This window comes from Eimeria necatrix, genomic scaffold (genome assembly GCF_000499385.1).
Source record: "Eimeria necatrix Houghton genomic scaffold, Enh_scaff160, whole genome shotgun sequence".
Classification (NCBI taxonomy): Eukaryota; Apicomplexa; class Conoidasida; order Eucoccidiorida; family Eimeriidae; genus Eimeria; species Eimeria necatrix.
The window spans coordinates 50,019-67,057 of record NW_013652297.1 but is presented as its reverse complement, the minus strand read 5'-3'; the positions used below and the strand labels follow the sequence as shown (position 1 = coordinate 67,057).

The 17,039-nt window shown below is 60.7% G+C and overlaps 4 protein-coding genes across 4 annotated transcripts; 3 read left to right on the top strand and 1 right to left on the bottom strand.

Moving 5' to 3' along the window:
• Nucleotides 1–2,259: 2,259 nt before the first annotated feature.
• ENH_00018590 (ABC1 domain-containing protein, putative) lies at nucleotides 2,260–6,174 on the top strand (the record flags this gene model as incomplete). Its single annotated transcript, XM_013579314.1, has 1 exon — nucleotides 2,260–6,174. One exon carries the CDS (start codon nucleotides 2,260–2,262, stop codon nucleotides 6,172–6,174), a length of 3,915 nt encoding a protein of 1,304 aa, XP_013434768.1.
• Nucleotides 6,175–8,104: 1,930 nt separating this feature from the next.
• ENH_00018580 (hypothetical protein, conserved) lies at nucleotides 8,105–12,085 on the bottom strand (the record flags this gene model as incomplete). Its single annotated transcript, XM_013579313.1, has 1 exon — nucleotides 8,105–12,085. The coding sequence occupies one exon, from the start codon at nucleotides 12,083–12,085 to the stop codon at nucleotides 8,105–8,107; it is 3,981 nt and encodes a 1,326-aa protein (XP_013434767.1).
• A 918-nt stretch (nucleotides 12,086–13,003) lies between these two features.
• On the top strand, nucleotides 13,004–13,780 carry ENH_00018570 (Trafficking protein particle complex subunit 1, related; the record flags this gene model as incomplete). Its single annotated transcript, XM_013579312.1, has 1 exon — nucleotides 13,004–13,780. One exon carries the CDS (start codon nucleotides 13,004–13,006, stop codon nucleotides 13,778–13,780), a length of 777 nt encoding a protein of 258 aa, XP_013434766.1.
• A 47-nt stretch (nucleotides 13,781–13,827) lies between these two features.
• ENH_00018560 (sybindin-like family domain-containing protein, putative) lies at nucleotides 13,828–16,102 on the top strand (the record flags this gene model as incomplete). Its single annotated transcript, XM_013579311.1, has 2 exons — nucleotides 13,828–15,666; nucleotides 15,923–16,102. The coding sequence occupies 2 exons, from the start codon at nucleotides 13,828–13,830 to the stop codon at nucleotides 16,100–16,102; spliced, it is 2,019 nt and encodes a 672-aa protein (XP_013434765.1).
• Between the last annotated feature and the right edge of the window lie 937 nt (nucleotides 16,103–17,039).

Below are 17,039 nucleotides of genomic sequence, written 5' to 3'. Positions count from 1 at the left end.
CTGCTGCAGCAGCAGCAGCGGGGGAGGGCGGGCGGGGCCGGCCGGCGTGCAAAGGCAAAGCCAAGTGAAGCTTATCTTCTTTTCTTTGCAACAAAGAATCTTTCTGAGACGCCGTGTGGACTCAGCGACCTTTGCTTCCCCAGTGCCGCGTAAACTGCTGTTCTTTGTTTAGAGCTGCTGCTGCTGCTGCTGCTGCTGCTGCAGCAGCAGCAGCACGGGGCGCCGCGCAGCGGAGAGTTTGCTGTTTGTTTTGTATTTTTAATTGGGGAAAGTTCGCCGGAGGGGCGGCGGGGAGGCGCGGCGAGGTGTACAGACACCGCGGGGCCGTGGCCGCGGGTGTCTGTACACCCGGGTGTCTGTACACCCGGGGTGTCTGTACACCTGCGCCCACGCGCAGAGCCCGCAGCTGAGGCCTTTAGTTTTTATGTGGAGTTCTTTTTCTTGCTTTCTGTGAGGGAGTTACCTCTCCACTGCTCGGCCGCAAGGCCTTCTAATCCACTAATGGACTTCTTCGTTTCAATTCAATCAGTCAATTCCACAAAGTCCGAAACCCACCAGCCCCAGTGCCTCGGGGTGTACAGACACTTGACCCGACGTATGTACAGCAGAGGCCTGTACAGATAGACGCGCCGAGTTGGCCATGGTTGCACATATATATATACACATATATATATATATATATATATGTATATGTATATGTATATGTAAATATATATATGTGTATATGTATATATATATATATTTCTTATGTATATGTGTATCTATTCAATCTATATATATATATATATATATATATATATATATATAGATTGAATAGATACACATATAAGACATACATGCTGTATATATGTTTAGATTTCATAGATACATGTATTCATACATATACGTATATATTTAGATTGCAAAGGTACACATATATGTCAGTATACACACATATATTGAAACATATATAGGTACATATATATATTATATATATGTGTATATATATGCATTTATAGACGCATGCATGCACAATGTATGTATGTGCATATATCAAGACGTACATAACACAAGGGCAGCAGGCTTCCCGTTGGGGAGTTGGCGAGAATGCCACGAGGGCTGGCAAAAGCTAGTTAGATTTAATGCGGCTCTGCAATCCTATAAATAATAATTCTTTTGTTTCCTTTAAGAAAAGAAGATAGAAATAGAAAAACTTTGTTTGTTTTTGGTTATTGCATGCAAAACTGCACTCGCAGTCATCCGTCGTAGTCTAGGTGGTTAGGATACGCGGCTCTCACCCGCGCGACCCGGGTTCAAGTCCCGGCGACGGAACTTCTTTTTTCTTTTTTTTATTCCGAATTCTTGAAAACATTTTTGTTTTTGATTTATATTTTGTTTATCAATTTCTGTCTGCAGCGAAGAAAAGACTAACTAACCGTGATTGTCGGCGGCGGAGGAGGCAAGGGTCGTGGAAGCCTCTGCGTGTGCAACTTTTTGCGGGAGGCGGGAAAGTTGCATTTTAATCTATTTTTAAAGTCTTTTTCTTATTTTCCACCTCTTTTTGAATGCCAAAGAGCGGCATTTTGCGCCGATATTGCTGGCGCTGCGTCTGCTATCCGCGGGTGGCGTCTGCAGTTCAAGTTCAGCCACTGGCGGCGATCCGCCGCGCCGGAGCGGGAAACTGGCGTTTAAATGCAAAAGTCTGTTTTCTTTAGAACTTGGAAAGCTTTATGAAGGGCTTTAATGGGCCCAGCCGCGCAGAAGTCGCCGCAGAGAGTGCGTGCGACTTTGCGCAGCGCGAGCGTGCAAGTTGAAAGCCCGAAACCTGTGCAGAGTTAAACTGCTGCTGTTCACCCCTCAGTCTGCTTTTTATTTTTCTTCTTTTGCTTCGCCTCTCAAGCGCGCAGGCCTCTGGCGCAGCTCCGCCGCCACACCCTTTCTGTCTTTCGTTGTTTCCTTGGCCTTCTCCGTCAAACCAAATGGCCCAGTGACCCCGGGAAGAGCTGCCTGTCTTCCCTTTGGGTTTTCTTTTCTTTGAGCTCTTCGGAGCTGCTGCAGGCTGCAGCAGAAGGCCCCAGAAGCCTCCGGGGAGGTCCTGTGTCTTCGTTTCACTTTGTTTTCGGGTTTCGCCGCCCCTGATGACTTCTTCTTCCCAGCTTACCTGCAGCAGCTGCAGCAGCGGACGCCGGACCTGAGCAGCAGCAGCAGCAGCGCAGCAGCAGCAGCAGCAGCGCAGCAGCGGCAGCGGCAGCAGCAGCAGCGCAGCAGCAGCGGGCCGCCATGGCTCTCCCTCTCCGGGCTTCCCTAGAGTCTGCGAGGGCCTCTTGGCCCGCCGCGCGGGGCCCCTGCATGCACCGGTTTGGGGGCCCCCCTCCAGCTGCTGCAGCAAGGGGTGCAGCGCAGCTGGGGCCCCCGCAGCAGAGGGGGGCCCCCTCATTTGGGCCTTCCCCTGCGTCCCAGCGGGAGGCTGAGGGCCCCCCGCGGCCCAGGCCTCCGTGCATGCGCTCCCCCAGGCCTTTTCACAGTTACGGGGCTTATCTGGGGGTCCCCTTGAGGGGCCCCGGGGCCCCCTGGGGACGGGGGGCCCCCCGGGGTCCAGGGGCCCCCCGTGCCCCCGAGGCCCCCCTCCCAGGGCCCCTTGCAATGCATTTTCAAATGAGCAGCAGCATATTTTTGGACAAAAGTTTCTTAGCAGCTAGTAATGGGTCTTGGCTAGAAAAGGGGACTGCGGAGGGACTGTCTGTACACCCCAGAAGCAGAAAAGGAGACAAGTCGCGCGCGGGCTGGCGGTGGAGGACTCTGGCAGCAGCAGCGGCGCCGCTGGCTGCAGGGCCTGTGCAGCAGCAGGAGGAGCTCGAAGAGCAGCAAGAGGAGGAGCAGCAGCAGCAAGAGCAGCAGCAGCAGCAAGAGCAGCAGCAGCAGCAGCAGCTGCGGCCTGGGGATGTTGAGTTGGCTGCTGCGGGTTCTGCGGTGTGGAAGCGCGCGCAGCAGTACTTGCTGGCGGAGAAGCTGGAGAAGATGCTGCTAGCGGCGTTCTCCCGGCTGGGCAGTTTGCGCAGCAGCAGCAGCAGCAGCAGCAGCAGCAGCAGCAGCAGCAGCGAGGTTTGTCTGGAGAGTGGGGCTTCGTGGGGCGTGAGCGGGTGGGTGCGTTTTTTGCGGAGTTTGTGGTCTTTGCTGCTGGCGACTGTGGACTACAAAGTGACGTTTTTTCGGTTGTACCTGCTGTCGGTGCGAGAGGAGCAGCAGCTAGCAGCAGCAGCAGCAGCAGCAGCAGCAGCAGCAGCAGCCGCCGCCGCCGCCGCCGCGGCCGCCGCGGAGGGCCGGGATTCGGAGGCGGCGGCGTTGCTGGCTGCGGCGGAGCAGCACGGAGCGGAGAGCGCGCGGCTGCGGGCAGCAGCAGCAGCAGCGCGCAGCAGCAGCAGCGCAGCAGAGCAGCAGGCGCATGCGCGCGGCGCAGCAAGACTGCTGCGGCTCTGCAGCAGCCACGGCGGCCTCTACGTGAAGCTGGGCCAGTACGTGGCCACGCTGCAGCACGTGCTGCCAGCAGCTTACGTGCAGACTCTGTCGCAGCTGCAAGACAACGCAGCCAGAGTGCCCTGGGGGGAGGCCCTGCTGCTGCTGGAGAGCGAGCTGGGGGGCCCCCTGGGGGCCTTTTTCTCCGAGTTCGACCCCGAAGCTGTTGCTGCTGCTTCTCTGGCCCAAGTCCACTGGGCGCGGCGGCGCAGCGACGGGGCGGAGGTGGCGGTGAAGCTGCAGCGGCCGCTGCTGCAGCAGCACTGCGCAGCAGACTTGCAGGGGCTGCGGACTTTGTTTTGCGTGCTTTCTTTTTTCTTTCCGCGCTGCAAGTTCGGCTGGCTGCTGCCGGAGTTCCAGCGGAACCTGCAGCAGGAGCTCAGCTTCCGCCAGGAGGGTTTCAACGCGGCCAGGGCTCGCAGGCTCTTCGCTGGCTGCAGCCAAGTCTATGTGCCTTGGGTGGACTGGACTTTGACCACTGACAAGGTCTTGACGATGGAGTTCGTTCGCGGCGCGAAGCTCACGGACCCTCTCGCGCTGCAGCAGCACGGAGTTGCTGCGCAAAGCGCGCCCCAGCTCGCTGCGCTGCTGCTCAAGGTCTTCGGCGAAATGCTGCATCTCCACGGGCTCGTCCACTGCGACCCCCACCCCGGCAACCTCCTCGTCCGCAGAGTCCCGCCCCCTTGCCACCAGCAGCAGCAGCAGCAGCAGCAGCAGCAGCAGCGGAGGCGCCTGCTGCGGCTCAGCTGCGACGCCCGCGAGGGCCCGCAGCAGCAGCAGCAGCCAGTCCACAGCCACCGCGCAGGCCTCCAGGCCGCAGACCACGCCAACGAACACGCCCCCGACCCCGGAAACACCAGCAGCACCAGCAGCAGCAGCAGCAGCAGCAGCAGCGGCAACTGCAGCGGCGACTGCAGCGGGAACTGCAGCAGCTGCAGCGAGGGGCAGCTGCAGCTGGTAGTGCTGGACCACGGCATGTACCGCCGCCTCTCCCCAGACTTCCGAATTGCCTTCAGCCGCTTGTGGCTGGCGCTGCTGCTGAACGACGTGGAGGAGGGCCGCCTGGCGCTGCGAGAGCTGGGCATCGACAAGCAGCTCAAGCTGCAGCAGCAGCAGCAGCAGCAGCAGCAGCAGCAGCCGGGGGAAGTGCTGCAGCAGCCGCCGCAGCAGCCAGAATGGCACGCCGGCGGGGACCCCTCGAAAGCTGCGTCTGCGTCTGAGGAGCAGCAGCCTGCTGCGTCGGGGTGCCCCTGGCACTTGGGGAGCAGCAAAAAGCCCAGCAACAGCAGCAGCAGCAGCAGCAGCAGCAGCAGCAGCAGCAGCGGGGAGCTGCCGTTTTGCCTGGACGAAGACACGGCGCTGGACTTGCTGTCGGTAGTGCTGACGTACCGGCCCCAAATAAACCTGCGAACCCAACTGGGGGCCCCCCTGCACTCGCGGGACCGCGCCAAAGTGCTGGGGGCCCTCCGGGGCTCCCCCGTGGAAAGCCTCAACGGCTTTCTGCAGCTGCTGCCGCGAGACCTCCTCTGGGTGCTGCGCATGAGTTACCTCATCCGCAGCATCAACTGCGACTTGGGGGGCACTACGAAGCAGCGGCTGCTGGCCATGGGCGAGGCTGCATGCAGGGGCGTGCAGCTCCGCGACAGCAGCCTCAGCAGCAAGCTCGACGACTGCCAACGCTTCGCCGCCCAGCTCCAGCAGCCCCCCAGCAGCAGCAGCAGCAGCAGCAGCAGCAGCAGCAGCAGCAGCAAGGGCAGCGCGGGCGGAGCCCCCAGGTGGTACGAGCTCCCAGGGGCAAACTCCCTCAACTTGCCCGTCGCCTCCGAATACCCGGCCTACTCCTCCTGGCGTTCGAGCTGCCCTCGGTCTCACTGCAGCAGCAGCAGCAGCAGCAGCAGCAGCAGCGAGAGCCTGCAGTCTGCTTCCTCGCCACATGCAGACACAGAACTAGCGGCAAGTGATGCTCCTGCTGCACAAACTCAGCAGCAGCAGCAGCAGCAGCAGCAGCGGATGAAGGACCCGCTAGAGGACTTGTACACTCAGATGGTTCTAATCAATGGTGCGGAACAGCCCGACCCGCTTTCTGCCTATAGAGGAGAACACGGGGAGCCCCCGGGGCCGCAGCAGCAGCAGCAGCTGCTGCTGCTGCAGGCCGTGCGGAGGCAAGCAGCAGAGTGCCGCGCTCAGTCCCCGTTGCTGCTGCACTCTCTGTGTGGGTCTCTCAAGCAGCAGAGAAGCCCCACGTGTCACTCCCTAAGCAGTGCGCAACAAGAAGACAGCAGCAGCAGCAGCAGCAGCAGCAGCAGCAATAGCTGCAGCAGCGGCAGCAGCAGCAGCAACAGCAGTGCTGCTGCCGGTGCCTCAGGCATTTCCCGGCTAGCAGCGCTTTTTAGAGGCCCGAGAGCGCCGCGCAGACCCCCGCCGGAGGCTGAAGCAGCAGCAGCAGCAGCAGCAGAAACAGCTGCTGCTGCTGCTGCTGACTGGCCCGACAGCAAAGTGTCGGCGGAGGCCCCCTGGGCCCCCCTAGGCTTTTTCGGGTCTCTGCGGCAGCTGCGGCTGCGGCTGGAACTGTTTTGGACAGTCTCCTTGCTGCGGCTGCAGCTGTGGTTTGTAGATTTGCTGCTGCAGCTGGCGGTGGGGTCGACAGTCACGCAGCAGTCGCAGCGCCGCTCCTACGGCTAGCAGCAGCAGCTGCTGCAGCTGCTGCTGCTGCTGCTGCTGCTGCTGCAGCAGCTCCGGCAACGCCGCTGCGCATGTAGCCACGCCGCACAAACGCACAGGGGCCAGGGGCCCTGCAGCCTTTTCTTCCATGTCCCGGCTGGTAGGCTGCTGCTGCTGCGGCTGCTGCTGCATGCAGCCCCATTTTGTGAAGTTGTGTTCCAGTTCAATCAAGGGAGCCCTTGCTAGTTGTTTGCAGTTAGTAGCTCACCTAACCTAGAGAGGGGAGCCGCCTGCTGGCGCGCTTCCCCACAGGCCCCCCGCTGCAGTTGTAGCAGCAGCAGCACTCGCAGCAGCAGCAGCTGCTGCTGCTGCAGCTTCTACTTCTGAAGAGTGTAGACCAGATAGGGAACCAACCGTGGCAGTAGAGGGCGTAGCAGCAACTATTATGCGTGTGCAACTTTCGCGTAGAGCAGCAGCAGCAACAGCAACAGCAGGGGCGGCAGCAGCAGCAGCGGCACGAACTGCTGCTGCTGCTGCTGCTGCTGAAGTAGAGTGGGGTGTACAGACAGCGCAGGCAAGACAAGCGCATGCGCCCTCATTAGATTCGCCAGCTCCCGTGTCACAGCTACTAGCTGCATATCTTGGAGCTTTATCTACATCTACTCATTTATTGCTACTATGATTGAAAATATATTTAATATTAAGTAATTTATTCAATATTAAATGTATGTTATTCTATTTTTATAATAGTATATGCATGCGCAGCAGCCTCTAGGGCTTGAGAGGCTGGGGCCCCTAGCTAGCCACCAGCTAGCCAGCCTAGCCTTGGCAGTGCCTTGGGCGCAGCGGGCCCCCCGCAGCTGCAAACTAGCGACGGAAGCGCCCTCTAGCTAGCTGCTGGCTAGCTGCGCCATCACGGGCTAGCTGCAGCAAATGCAGTTGGCTAGCTGCTCCGTTGCCAGCTAGCTGCGGCAGATGCAGCCAGCTGGCTGCGCCGTCGCTGGCTAGCTGCGGCGAACGCAGTTAGCTAGCTGTATTTGCCGCGACTAGCTAGCTGCGCTGTGGCTGGCTAGCTACGGCAAACGCAGCTAGCTACCTCTACTTGCCTCAGCTAGCTACCTCTATTCGCCGCAGCTAGCTAGCTGTTTTGCCGCAGCTAGCTAGCTGTGTTTGACGCAGCTAGCCAGCAACGGGGTGCCCAGCTCTTGGGCGAGGAAAACATGGCTCAAGAGTCAAGAGGCAAGAGAAAAACTCTTCGTTGGATTCTACTTGCTGCGTGGGGCCCCTTAGTGGCAGATGCAGCAAATGCAGCTAGCGAGACAGCCACGGTTGTGTCTGCTGCTGCTGCTGCTGCTGCTGCTGCTGCTGCTCCCGGTTGCAGCGCTCTCCCAAGTCTCCTTCTAAGCGCAGCAGTTGTTGCTGTTACTTTCTCTAGCTGCTTCAGGTGTCTCCTTCTTATTAATAAGAAGGAGACACCTGTGTCTCTTTTGTGAGTTAAATTTCTTTCAAGAGAAATTTAACTCACAAAGAACTCCATGCCGGCCTCGAGTGCCTCTGCAGCTAAATCTGCGTTCAGTCAAGTCCTAGCAGCCCCAGCAGCAGCAGCACCAGCAGCAGCAGCACCAGCAGCAACAGCAGCAGCAGCAGCGCCAGCAGCAGCAGCAGGTGAGGCACCTTGTGGGGCCCCACAGTCTCAAGTGCGGGGCAAATGTACGTATTAGTGAGAGCCAATTGAGTTCGCCTAGACGAGTGCGGAGAGCCGCAGAGGCGGCGCAGCAGCGAAGCGGGCAGCAGCGCAGCAGCAAAATGGCAGCAGCGCAGCAGCACAGCAGCGCAGCAGCGCAGCAGCACAGCAGCGCAGCAGCACAGCAGCGCAGCAGCGCAGCAGCACAGCAGCGCAGCAGCACAGCAGCGCAGCAGCGCAGCAGCGCAGCAGCGCAGCAGCGCAGCCTCAAAAGACAGAAAAGGCCGGCCAAGGATCTTGCTGCATGGGCAGCAGCCCGGGGCCCCCTCTCTCGGCGGCCTCATCTCGGGCATCTACAGCCATACATTCGAGGGGGCCCCCCAGCCCCAGAGAGCCAGGGGGGCCCCCAGGCCCCAGGGGGCCCCCCCTGAGGCCTCTGCTGCCGTGCAGCAGCGGGGGGGGGCCCCTCGAGGCCCACAGCGGCAGCGCAGCGCGGCCGTAAACAGCTGCAGCAGGAAGAGCTGCTTTGCTGCTGCGCTGCAGCAGCGGCAGCTGGTAAGGCGCGTCTCGCCTGGGGGGCAGCGGCCGCCGCCGGAAGGGGAAAGAAGAGGCCCCTGGGGGCCCCCAAAGGTGCCCCATCTGCATTGCTGCTGCTGCGGAGTTGTGGGGCGGGAACAGCTCTAAGTCTGCTGCTGCTGCTGCTGCTGCTGCGCCGGGCGCAAACACCCCAGACTGCAGCTCCAGCTGCTGCTGCGCCTGGCGGTGCTGCAGCAGCCGCAGCTGCTCTTCCTGCTGCTCGTGCAGCTGCAGCCGCTGCCGGTACCCCAGGCGATGCAGCGCCAGCCACCGCTGCTGCTGCTGCTGCTGCTGCTGCTGCTGCTGGGCCTTGTCCGCTAGAGAAGCGCCGCTGCTGCTCAACCCCAAGTAACCCAGGCTGCTTGCAGTGCCGTACGGCAGCTGAAGCAGCTGCTGCTGCTGCTGCCTAAGCAGCTGCTGCTGCTGCTGCTGCAGCGGAGAAAGCGAATCTTTTGCTGCAATGCTGCTGAAGCCGCCAACACCAGAGAGAGGCGCCTCTAAGGGCCCCCGCGGAGCACCAGTTCCCCTCCAACTCTTCGACAGATCCCAGCCTGAGGCGCTCTGCAGCAGCAAGCTGCTGCTGTTGCTGCTGCCGAGCAGCGAAGGCTTAATGCTTTGCTGCAGCAGGAACGGGTCTCGCGCCGCTGCTGCTGCTGCTGCTGCTGCTGCGGTTGCGTCCGTGCCGCCGTAGACGCCCGAAACTGGCGGCTGCAGCAGCTGCTGCTGTTGCTGCTGCTGCTGCAGCAGCAGCAGCTGCTGCTGATTCTGCAGGAAGCAGCCCTTGATTGATGCAGACGCTGCAGGACCCCACACAGGCAGGCATGGGGCCCCCCCTAAAGCTGTGGGCGAATAAAGACAAACAGCCACAGCAATCCACTCTGAGGGGCCCCTTAGGGGCCCCCCAGTTGCAGGGCAGGGCAGCGCCCACCGCACAGCGAGCAGCAGGGGCCTTGCACTGCTGCTGCTGCTGCTGCTGCTGCTGCTGCTGCTGTCGTTCAAGAAGGCCATGCCCGTGGCACGGCATCCGGGGATTGGGGGCCTCAGTCTGTACTTGAGGGCCGCGCTGCCTCGCCACAAATCCACCCCACCAAAAAGCTGCTGCTGCTGCTGCTGCGGCAGCGGCGGCAGCAGCTGCTGCTGCGGCACCGGAGGGAAGCTGCAGCAGAACAGCAGCACCTCAGGGCAGATGGAAGCAGCAACCGCAACAAAGCACAGGCCCCTTGACGCGTCTTCCATCACCCCAATGCACTGGAGGTCGCCGACTTCCTGCTGCTGCACCGCGCCAGCTGCTGCTGCTGCTGCTGCTGCTGCTGCTGACGCTGCTGCTGACGCTGCCGGCGTCGTCACGCGCACTGAACGGGGCAGCTGCCAAGCGATGCAGAAACCAACGAGCTGCTGCTGCTGCTGCTGCTGCAGGTACAGCTGTCTTGGGTAAGCCGCAGGCAGCAGGGGAAGCAGCAAGCGCTGAGAAACGGCAGCAAGCACTGTTCCTGCTGCTGCTAAGCAGCCGAGGCCGCTGCTGCTGCTGCTGCTGCTGCTGTCCTCCGCAGCAGAAAAGCCAATGAGGAAAATGCTGCTGCTGCCCTCCACTCCCAGCAGCAAACAGCGCAGCCCCTCGCACCGCTGCAGAGAGACCTGGCCACCCCTGTGCAGTGCTGCTGCTGCTGCTGCTGCAAGAGGCACCCGGGAAACAGCAGAAACACAAATGGGGGACCCCCCCAGCAGCAGGGAGGCCTCAGAACGGAACAGCAGCTGCTGCAGCACCAGCAAGCCTCTCCTGCTTACCACGGCCACGCAGCTGCTGCTGCTGATGCTGGGAGCAGCAGCAGCAGCAGCAACCTGGCGATGTCCCAGAAAGTGGGCCCAGCAGCCGAAAAGAGTGAAGCTGGAGAAGCAGCAGCAAGACGGTGGGGTGTATATACACTGCGGACTCAGCGGGCAAAAGACAGTGACACCAGATGGGCTGTTGCCGCAGACCAGTGGTCCGTACACACCCCAGCTGCTGCTGCTGCTGCTGCTGCTGCTGCTGCTGGGGGGCGGCAGCAAAAAGAGGTTCTCCAGTGGAGGGTCAAACCAGTCACGCCAAGCTTCGACCCACTCGCCGCCCTCAGGAACAGAACCGTCCCAGCCCTTGCTGCTGCTTCTGCTTCCGTTGCTGCTGCTGCTGCCCCAAAAGGCTGCTGCTGCTGCAGCGGCAGCAGTCGGCGGGCGCCGCTGCAGCAGCTGCAGCAGGCCGTCCGAGTACGACAGCAGCAAACGAGGTGTGGGGTTCACCTCCCCAGTTGAGTAGGAGTCCCCGTAGACGAACAGTGCGCAGCAGACGCTGCGGCTCGTGCTGCTGCTGCTGCTGCTGCTGCTGTGCTGCTGCTGCTGTGGGTCTAGCAGCAGATCCGCTAGCGAATCGGCCTCGCCGCAGCGCACAACCAAACGGTCGTGCGGCACGCTGCCGAGCAGCAGCTGCTCCTGCTGCGGCTGCTGCTGCTGCTGCCAGGTCTCAACGGAAGCTGCAGCAGCAGCAACGGGAGCAGCAGTGAGAGCAACACATCCCCCTTTGTCCACCTGGCGGCTCCTTTCGCTGCTGCATGCATCTGCAACAAGCAGCGTCGATTGCTGCGGCACCACATGCAGCCTTCGGTGCTGCTGCGGCAGCAGCAGCCCCACCTGGGGCCGCAGCTGCTGCTGCTGCTGCTGCAGCGCGCCTGCAGGTCCCAGCGCCAGCGTGAGTGCGCCTTGGCTGCAGCGCAGCTGTTGCTGCTGCTGCTGCTGCTGCTGCTGCGTTGGCCTGCGCAGCAGCATCTGCAGCGCCAGCTGCACCGCTTTGACAATTTGTCCCGGCAGCAGCAGCGACAGCAGCCGCAGGGGAGCAGCAGCAGCCAGCAGCTGCCGCAGGAGCCGCTGCAGCTGCAGCGTTGCGGGGCCCCCGAAAGAAGCTGCTCCCTGCGGCAGCAAACCTGAACCAAAAGTCTCATGCATGCACTCTGCCAAAAAGGCAGCTAAACCCTCCACGCCCAGCCCGCGGGAGGGGGCCCCCCAGGGCCCCAGAAAAGGGTATCTTTGGAGCCACGCGACGCAGCGCAGCAGCGCAGCAGACGCGAACGGCTGCTGCTGCTGCTGCTGCAGACGCCGCAGCTTGCTGCTGCTGCTCACCCCTCCCAAGCAGCACACGTAGTGGGGCGGGGGGGGCCCTGGCGACAAAAAGGCGGCGGCAGCCGCTGCAGCAGGAGATGCTGCTGCTGCAGCGCTCTGCGCACGCTGCGCACTCTCTGCTGCTGCTGCTGCTGCATCTGCTGCTTTCGTGCTGAGCGAAGGCAAAGGCAGCCCGAAGGCCCTGCTCTGCTGCGCCGTGTCTGCTGCTGCCACGGTTAAGTAGGGCAGCAGAAGCTGCCCATCCTGCTGCTGCTGCTGCTGCTCCTGGCGAAGCTGCTGCGACCAGTTCCTTAGACCCACAGGAGTGCTGCTGTTGCTGCTGCAGCTGCTCCCCAGTGATGCAGATGAGGCTGGAGCTGCTGCAGCTGCTGAAGCGTCGGCTGGTGGCAGCCTCTGTCTGCGGCGCAGCGACGCCCCACTCGACAGCGGCAGAGGCTCCTCCTGCAGCAGCTGCTGTGACTGCTGTTGCTGCTGCTGCTGCTGCTCCTCCTGCAGGGCGCACGTTGCGGCCACAGGAGGTGCCATCGCCGCTGCAGCTGCTGCAGCTGCCGCCGTTCTCTTCGATGCAGAACCGGGAGTGACTAGACACCCCAAGGGGTGGTGCTGCTGCTGCAGCTGAGCAGCAGCAGCAGCAAAACAAACACCCCAGAGAGCCTTATCGCCTTTTAATCCTCTTCACTAGGAAGCAGTAGTGCGCTGGTGCATTAATTGCCAGTGTTGCGGCTGGGACCCGCTGGAGTTGGTGTTGCTGCTCCTGCTGCTACTGCAGCAAACGAGCACAGAGAAGGCCTCTGTGGGCTCCACTGTTTCTTGTCCATACAGGAAAAACCGTTATTATAAAGCATGCTTAATGCATGCTGGTGCTGTGTTGCCGCTGCTGCAGACCCCGTAGTAGGGGCTGCAGCAGCAGCCGCTGCAGCAGCAGCAGCAGCAGCAACAGTCGGCGCTCGTGCTCCCGCTTGGGGCTCTGCGTCTCAGGGCAAACGAGGAATCTGAGAAGGGCAATGTTGACACACAGCGACGGAAAGACCCTCTTTGCGTTGATGTCTCTAGCTTCTTGAGGCTGTCGCTGCTGCTGCTGCTCCCAAGGCGGCCGCAGCAGCGGCCAGCAGCAGCGCCGCCGATCTGAACAGAAATAAATTCTTTCCGCCTTTCAGGGGGAAACACGTACACCTCGCCACTCCCAGCTGGAGTGTCGGTACACCTCAGGCGCACCTAACAGCACCAAGCAGCAGCCGAGGCAGCAGCGTTGGGAGCAGCGGGAGCAGCTGCTGCTGCTGCTGCTGACAGCAGGACTAGACCGCAGGGTGCCCCTCAGTGCTTTCTGCCAGATAGTGTTCGATAACTCGCGGCCTGCCACCAGCTGTTGCTTACGCAGCAGAGGACGCTGTTGCTGCTGCAGTTGCAGCGGCAGCAGCAGCAGGAGCAGCAACAGCTGGCAAAATGATCTATTCGGTCTACGTGTTCCACCGGAACCGCTGCATTTTCATTGCCCAGTACTCCCAGAGAGGTGCGAACGTTCCGCCAGGGAGCAGTGACCCTGATGGTCTGACAGCAGCAGCAGCAGCGCAGCAGCAGCAGCAGCAGCAACGGGGCAGCACCGGCGCCAGGGGTTCCGCGGCGCGAGGCGCAGGAGCAGCAGCAACTGCGGCTGCTCAGCAGGCCTCCGCATTCCCCCACAACGTTTCCCTGCAGCGCAGCCCTGCGGGCTCATCGCTGGCAGCAGCAGCAGCAGGTCCTTTAGCAGCAGCAGCAGCAGCAGGGGCCCCCCATATCGGCTCGAACGGCGCGCGGGGCTCCTCGTCTGACCCGCTGGTGCCTGGGGGCCCCTGGGGGCCCCTCACGAAGCGGCAGCAGCAGACGGGCCGGCTGCTGGCAGGTTTGCTGTACTCCATGCGTCGTTTCTGCGAGCAGGTGGGCCCCTCGGTGAGCAGCAGCAGCAGCAGCAGCAGCAGCAGCAACAGCAGCAGCTTCAGCTCGTTCGCAACCCCGCACTACAAACTGCACTACCTCGAGACCGCCACGGGCTACGGCTTCGCCTGTTTGTCTTCTCCGGAAGTCCCGTACATGTCGGAGGCGCTGCAGTTCATTTATTCTTCTCTTTTTCTGGAGTTGGTCATCAAAAGTCCTTCTTTTTCTCCTTCGAAGCAAATCGACAGTCCCGTCTTTGCGGAGCAGCTCCACTTGTTCCTCTCCTCCCTCCCGGCGTGGGAATCCTGAGCAGCGCCCCTGCTGCTGCTGCTGCTGCTGCTGCTGCTGCAGTGAAAATGGCGGAAGGCGCGTTTGCGACGTCGCTGTATGAGCAGCTGCCCGAGGGGCACCCAGCAGCTGCTGCTGCTGCTGCGGCAGCAGCGGCGGCAGCGCGGCAGCAGCACCTCGCTGCTGCTGCTGCTGGGGCAGCTGGCAGCACGCCAGCTGACTTGCTGCTGCGGCAGCAGCAAGTGCTGCGCAGAGCAGCGCAGCTGCAGCAAGGATCATTCTTCGAGCTTCTGGCGCAGCAAAAACTGCTCGAGGGGCTGCATGCTGCTTTGAGGCACTGCGTTGTCACTCTAGAGGCGTTCTATTCAGACAACTCCCCTGCTGCTGCTGCAGCAGCAGCACAACGACAGCCTAATGCTGCTGCAGGGAACGGGGCGGATGCGGCAGCGGAACAGCAACAGCAGCAGCAGCAGCAGCAGCAAGAGCGGCTGCAACCTCGACCTCAATTTCGTTCGCTGAAGGGGTCACTTGTTTCTGCGTGGCTGTGGTCTCGTCTGTGTCGGGTTGCTGCTGCAGCGAAATCGACCTTGGCAGCAGCAGCAGCAGCAGAGCCGGGCTCGCTGTGCGTGCTGCTGCGGGCAGATGTTGCTGCTGCGCTGCGGTGGGTTGAGCAGCACTTTGACGGGCTCTATTTGCTGCTGCTTGCTGCTGTAGAGACGCACAGCTTCGCCTCTACGGGGGCTTCTTTTGCTGAAGGCTTCTACTGCATGAGCCGAGAAGACAAACGCGTTTTCATGCTGCACAGCCGTCTGAACCACCCGCAGATACCCCGCAGCAGCAGCAACAGCAGCAGCAGCAGCAGCAGCAGCAGCAATGTTGGCGACGCAGAGAAGGAACTGGGGGGATCACTGATTGGGAAAGGAGCGCCGCCGCTGCAGCTGCCCACAGCGCTGCTGGAGGAGCAGCAGCGCATCAGCCGTGAGGCAGCAGCTATTGCTGCTGCTCTTCCTCGCTCCATGCCCCCCCTTAAAGTTGCTTGCTGCGTGGCTGTGGAAGTGCTGCTGCCGCATCTGCGGCGAAAACTGCAGCAGGCGCACCGGGTGCAGCAGGAGGCGCCGGAAGCGGCTGCTGCTGCTGCTGCTGCTGCAGCGAGCCGCATTGCGCGCACTGAAGAAGAATTAGCTGCAGCAGCGGCAGAATTCCGGAGGCAGAGAGAAGCTCCGCCCCCAGCGCCAGCTTCCCCAGAAGAATTAGTTGAGCTCCTAAGCAGCAGCAACAGGAGCAGCAGCAGCAGCAGCAGCAGCAGCACGGACAGCGTGCCTGACAGAGCTGCGCTGCGTCTGACAGCAGTAACTGCTGGCTGGGCGGAGCGGGTGCGCACGTTGCTGAGGCGTTGCAGGCTCCGCGTGCTGCTGCTGCGGCTGCGGCTGCGACTGCTGCTGCTGCTGCTGCAGAAGTGGCTGCGAGACCGCCTCTGGAGTCGGCTGGTCGCAGCTTTCCCTCGCCTCTCTCTCCTCCACGACCTCTTTTCATTTGCCTACGCGCTTCTCTACCTTGCCGACCCCGTGGCGTTTCCTTACTGGTCCCCATACATGCATTTGCTGGGGCTGGTTTACGTGCGCGCTCCCCCAGACGCAGCGCGAGCTGCTGCGGACGGCAGCAGCGGCAGCAGCAGCAGCAGCAGCTCGGGGGGCCGCGGCGGGTCGTGGTGGTTTGCTGTTGCCGAGGGGGGAGCGCGGCGCGTGAGGAACTGTCTTGCTGCAGTGCTTCTCCTGCTGCGGACCTTAGAGTGGTGGTTTGAGTATGAGGCAACTCTGCTGCCGCAGCCAATCCGCAAAGAAGAAATTAAGCCGCCTCCAGCGCCCCCGAGGCCTCTGGGTGTGAAGCCGTTGCACCCTTTGCCCCAGGTGGGTCTTCTTTCCTTCTATTACTTTTTTGCTACTGGGTAGGGGCAGTTTTCTGTTTCTTGCTGCCGGGCTGAAAAGAGAGAAATGTTTGCTGCTGGCTCTGCGAAGCCTAAAGTGAGGCTTTTTGCAGCGAGCTGGACTGTGTACATAAGCGGGCTCGTGGGGGCACTTGGTTGCTGCCTCACTGTGCTGCACTCTCCACTGTTGCTGCGCTGATGCTGTGCTACCCGAGCCTCTGCTGCTGCTCTTTGTGCAGGATCCTCGTATTTGTCCCATTTGCCACTTCCCACGGGAAGGCGCTGCATGCATCCCCAGCGGATACGTGTTCTGCTACCGCTGCATTGTGGGCTTCGTGAGGCAACACCGCCGCTGCCCAGTGACGGGGCTGCCCACAGAAGAAACCAGCATACGCCGTCTGTACGAAGCGAGGGGATGAGGGCCTGCACGTGAACGGCCATAGCCGCATGCCAGCTGATTTCCCATTTGCATGCAAGTCCACATATGCATGCATGCGCATGTATGCATTAATATGTATTCACAAGAATTGCTGTTGCCTTTTGCTGCCAAGAGGCAGAATGGGCAAGAACTGCGGTTGTCGAGGCGCTTGGTAATTTCGTCTGCTTGTGCTGCGCGCACTGCACAAGCGGACGTATGAGCAAGTGACGATCAGACAGCAGAATACAAAGAGAAGAATCGAAACAGCGCTTAGTGTGGTCTCAATTGTAGAGACGGTATGGGGAGGCCGACTTGCGCATGTTTTGTCACATGTGGCTTTACAATATTGTGCGCTAGATCAAGGGGAGCTGCGTAGCTGATTGATCATGCATTGTTTAGTACACTCTGACCTGCTTTTAAACAGGAAAGTACAAACTTCAAGCTAGATAGACAAACGAGAGTATGCATGTGTGTGCTCCAATGTTTTAATATTAGTGTAGAAATCTTTCTCCGCAACTGCAAGCGCTCTTGTGTACACGCATGCGCGCATTCATGCATATATGTTTCACTACAAAGCAAAACAGTTAGTTTCCCTCCTGCCTGTGCCTGCCTTAGAGCCCGCTATCTACTGGCGGCGGGCTTGATAGCACTGAAAGGACTCCTTTCTCTGAAACACGGCAGTAACAGTCATTTCCATACTTCAAAGGTAATGGGGAACGGAAGAGCAAAAAGCTCCGAGTCCGGGAATTGAACCCGGGTCTTCCGCGTGACAGGCGGAAATACTAGCCACTATACTAACTCGGACTGGTGGGTACCCTGGAAGTAGTGGACACATTAGTCCAGTGAATGTAAATGTAGATGGCCACAAAAGAACTCCCTCGCGCACTGCAGGTTTACCCGCGACTGCATATTGGAACACCTCCTTGGGCCGTCGGAGT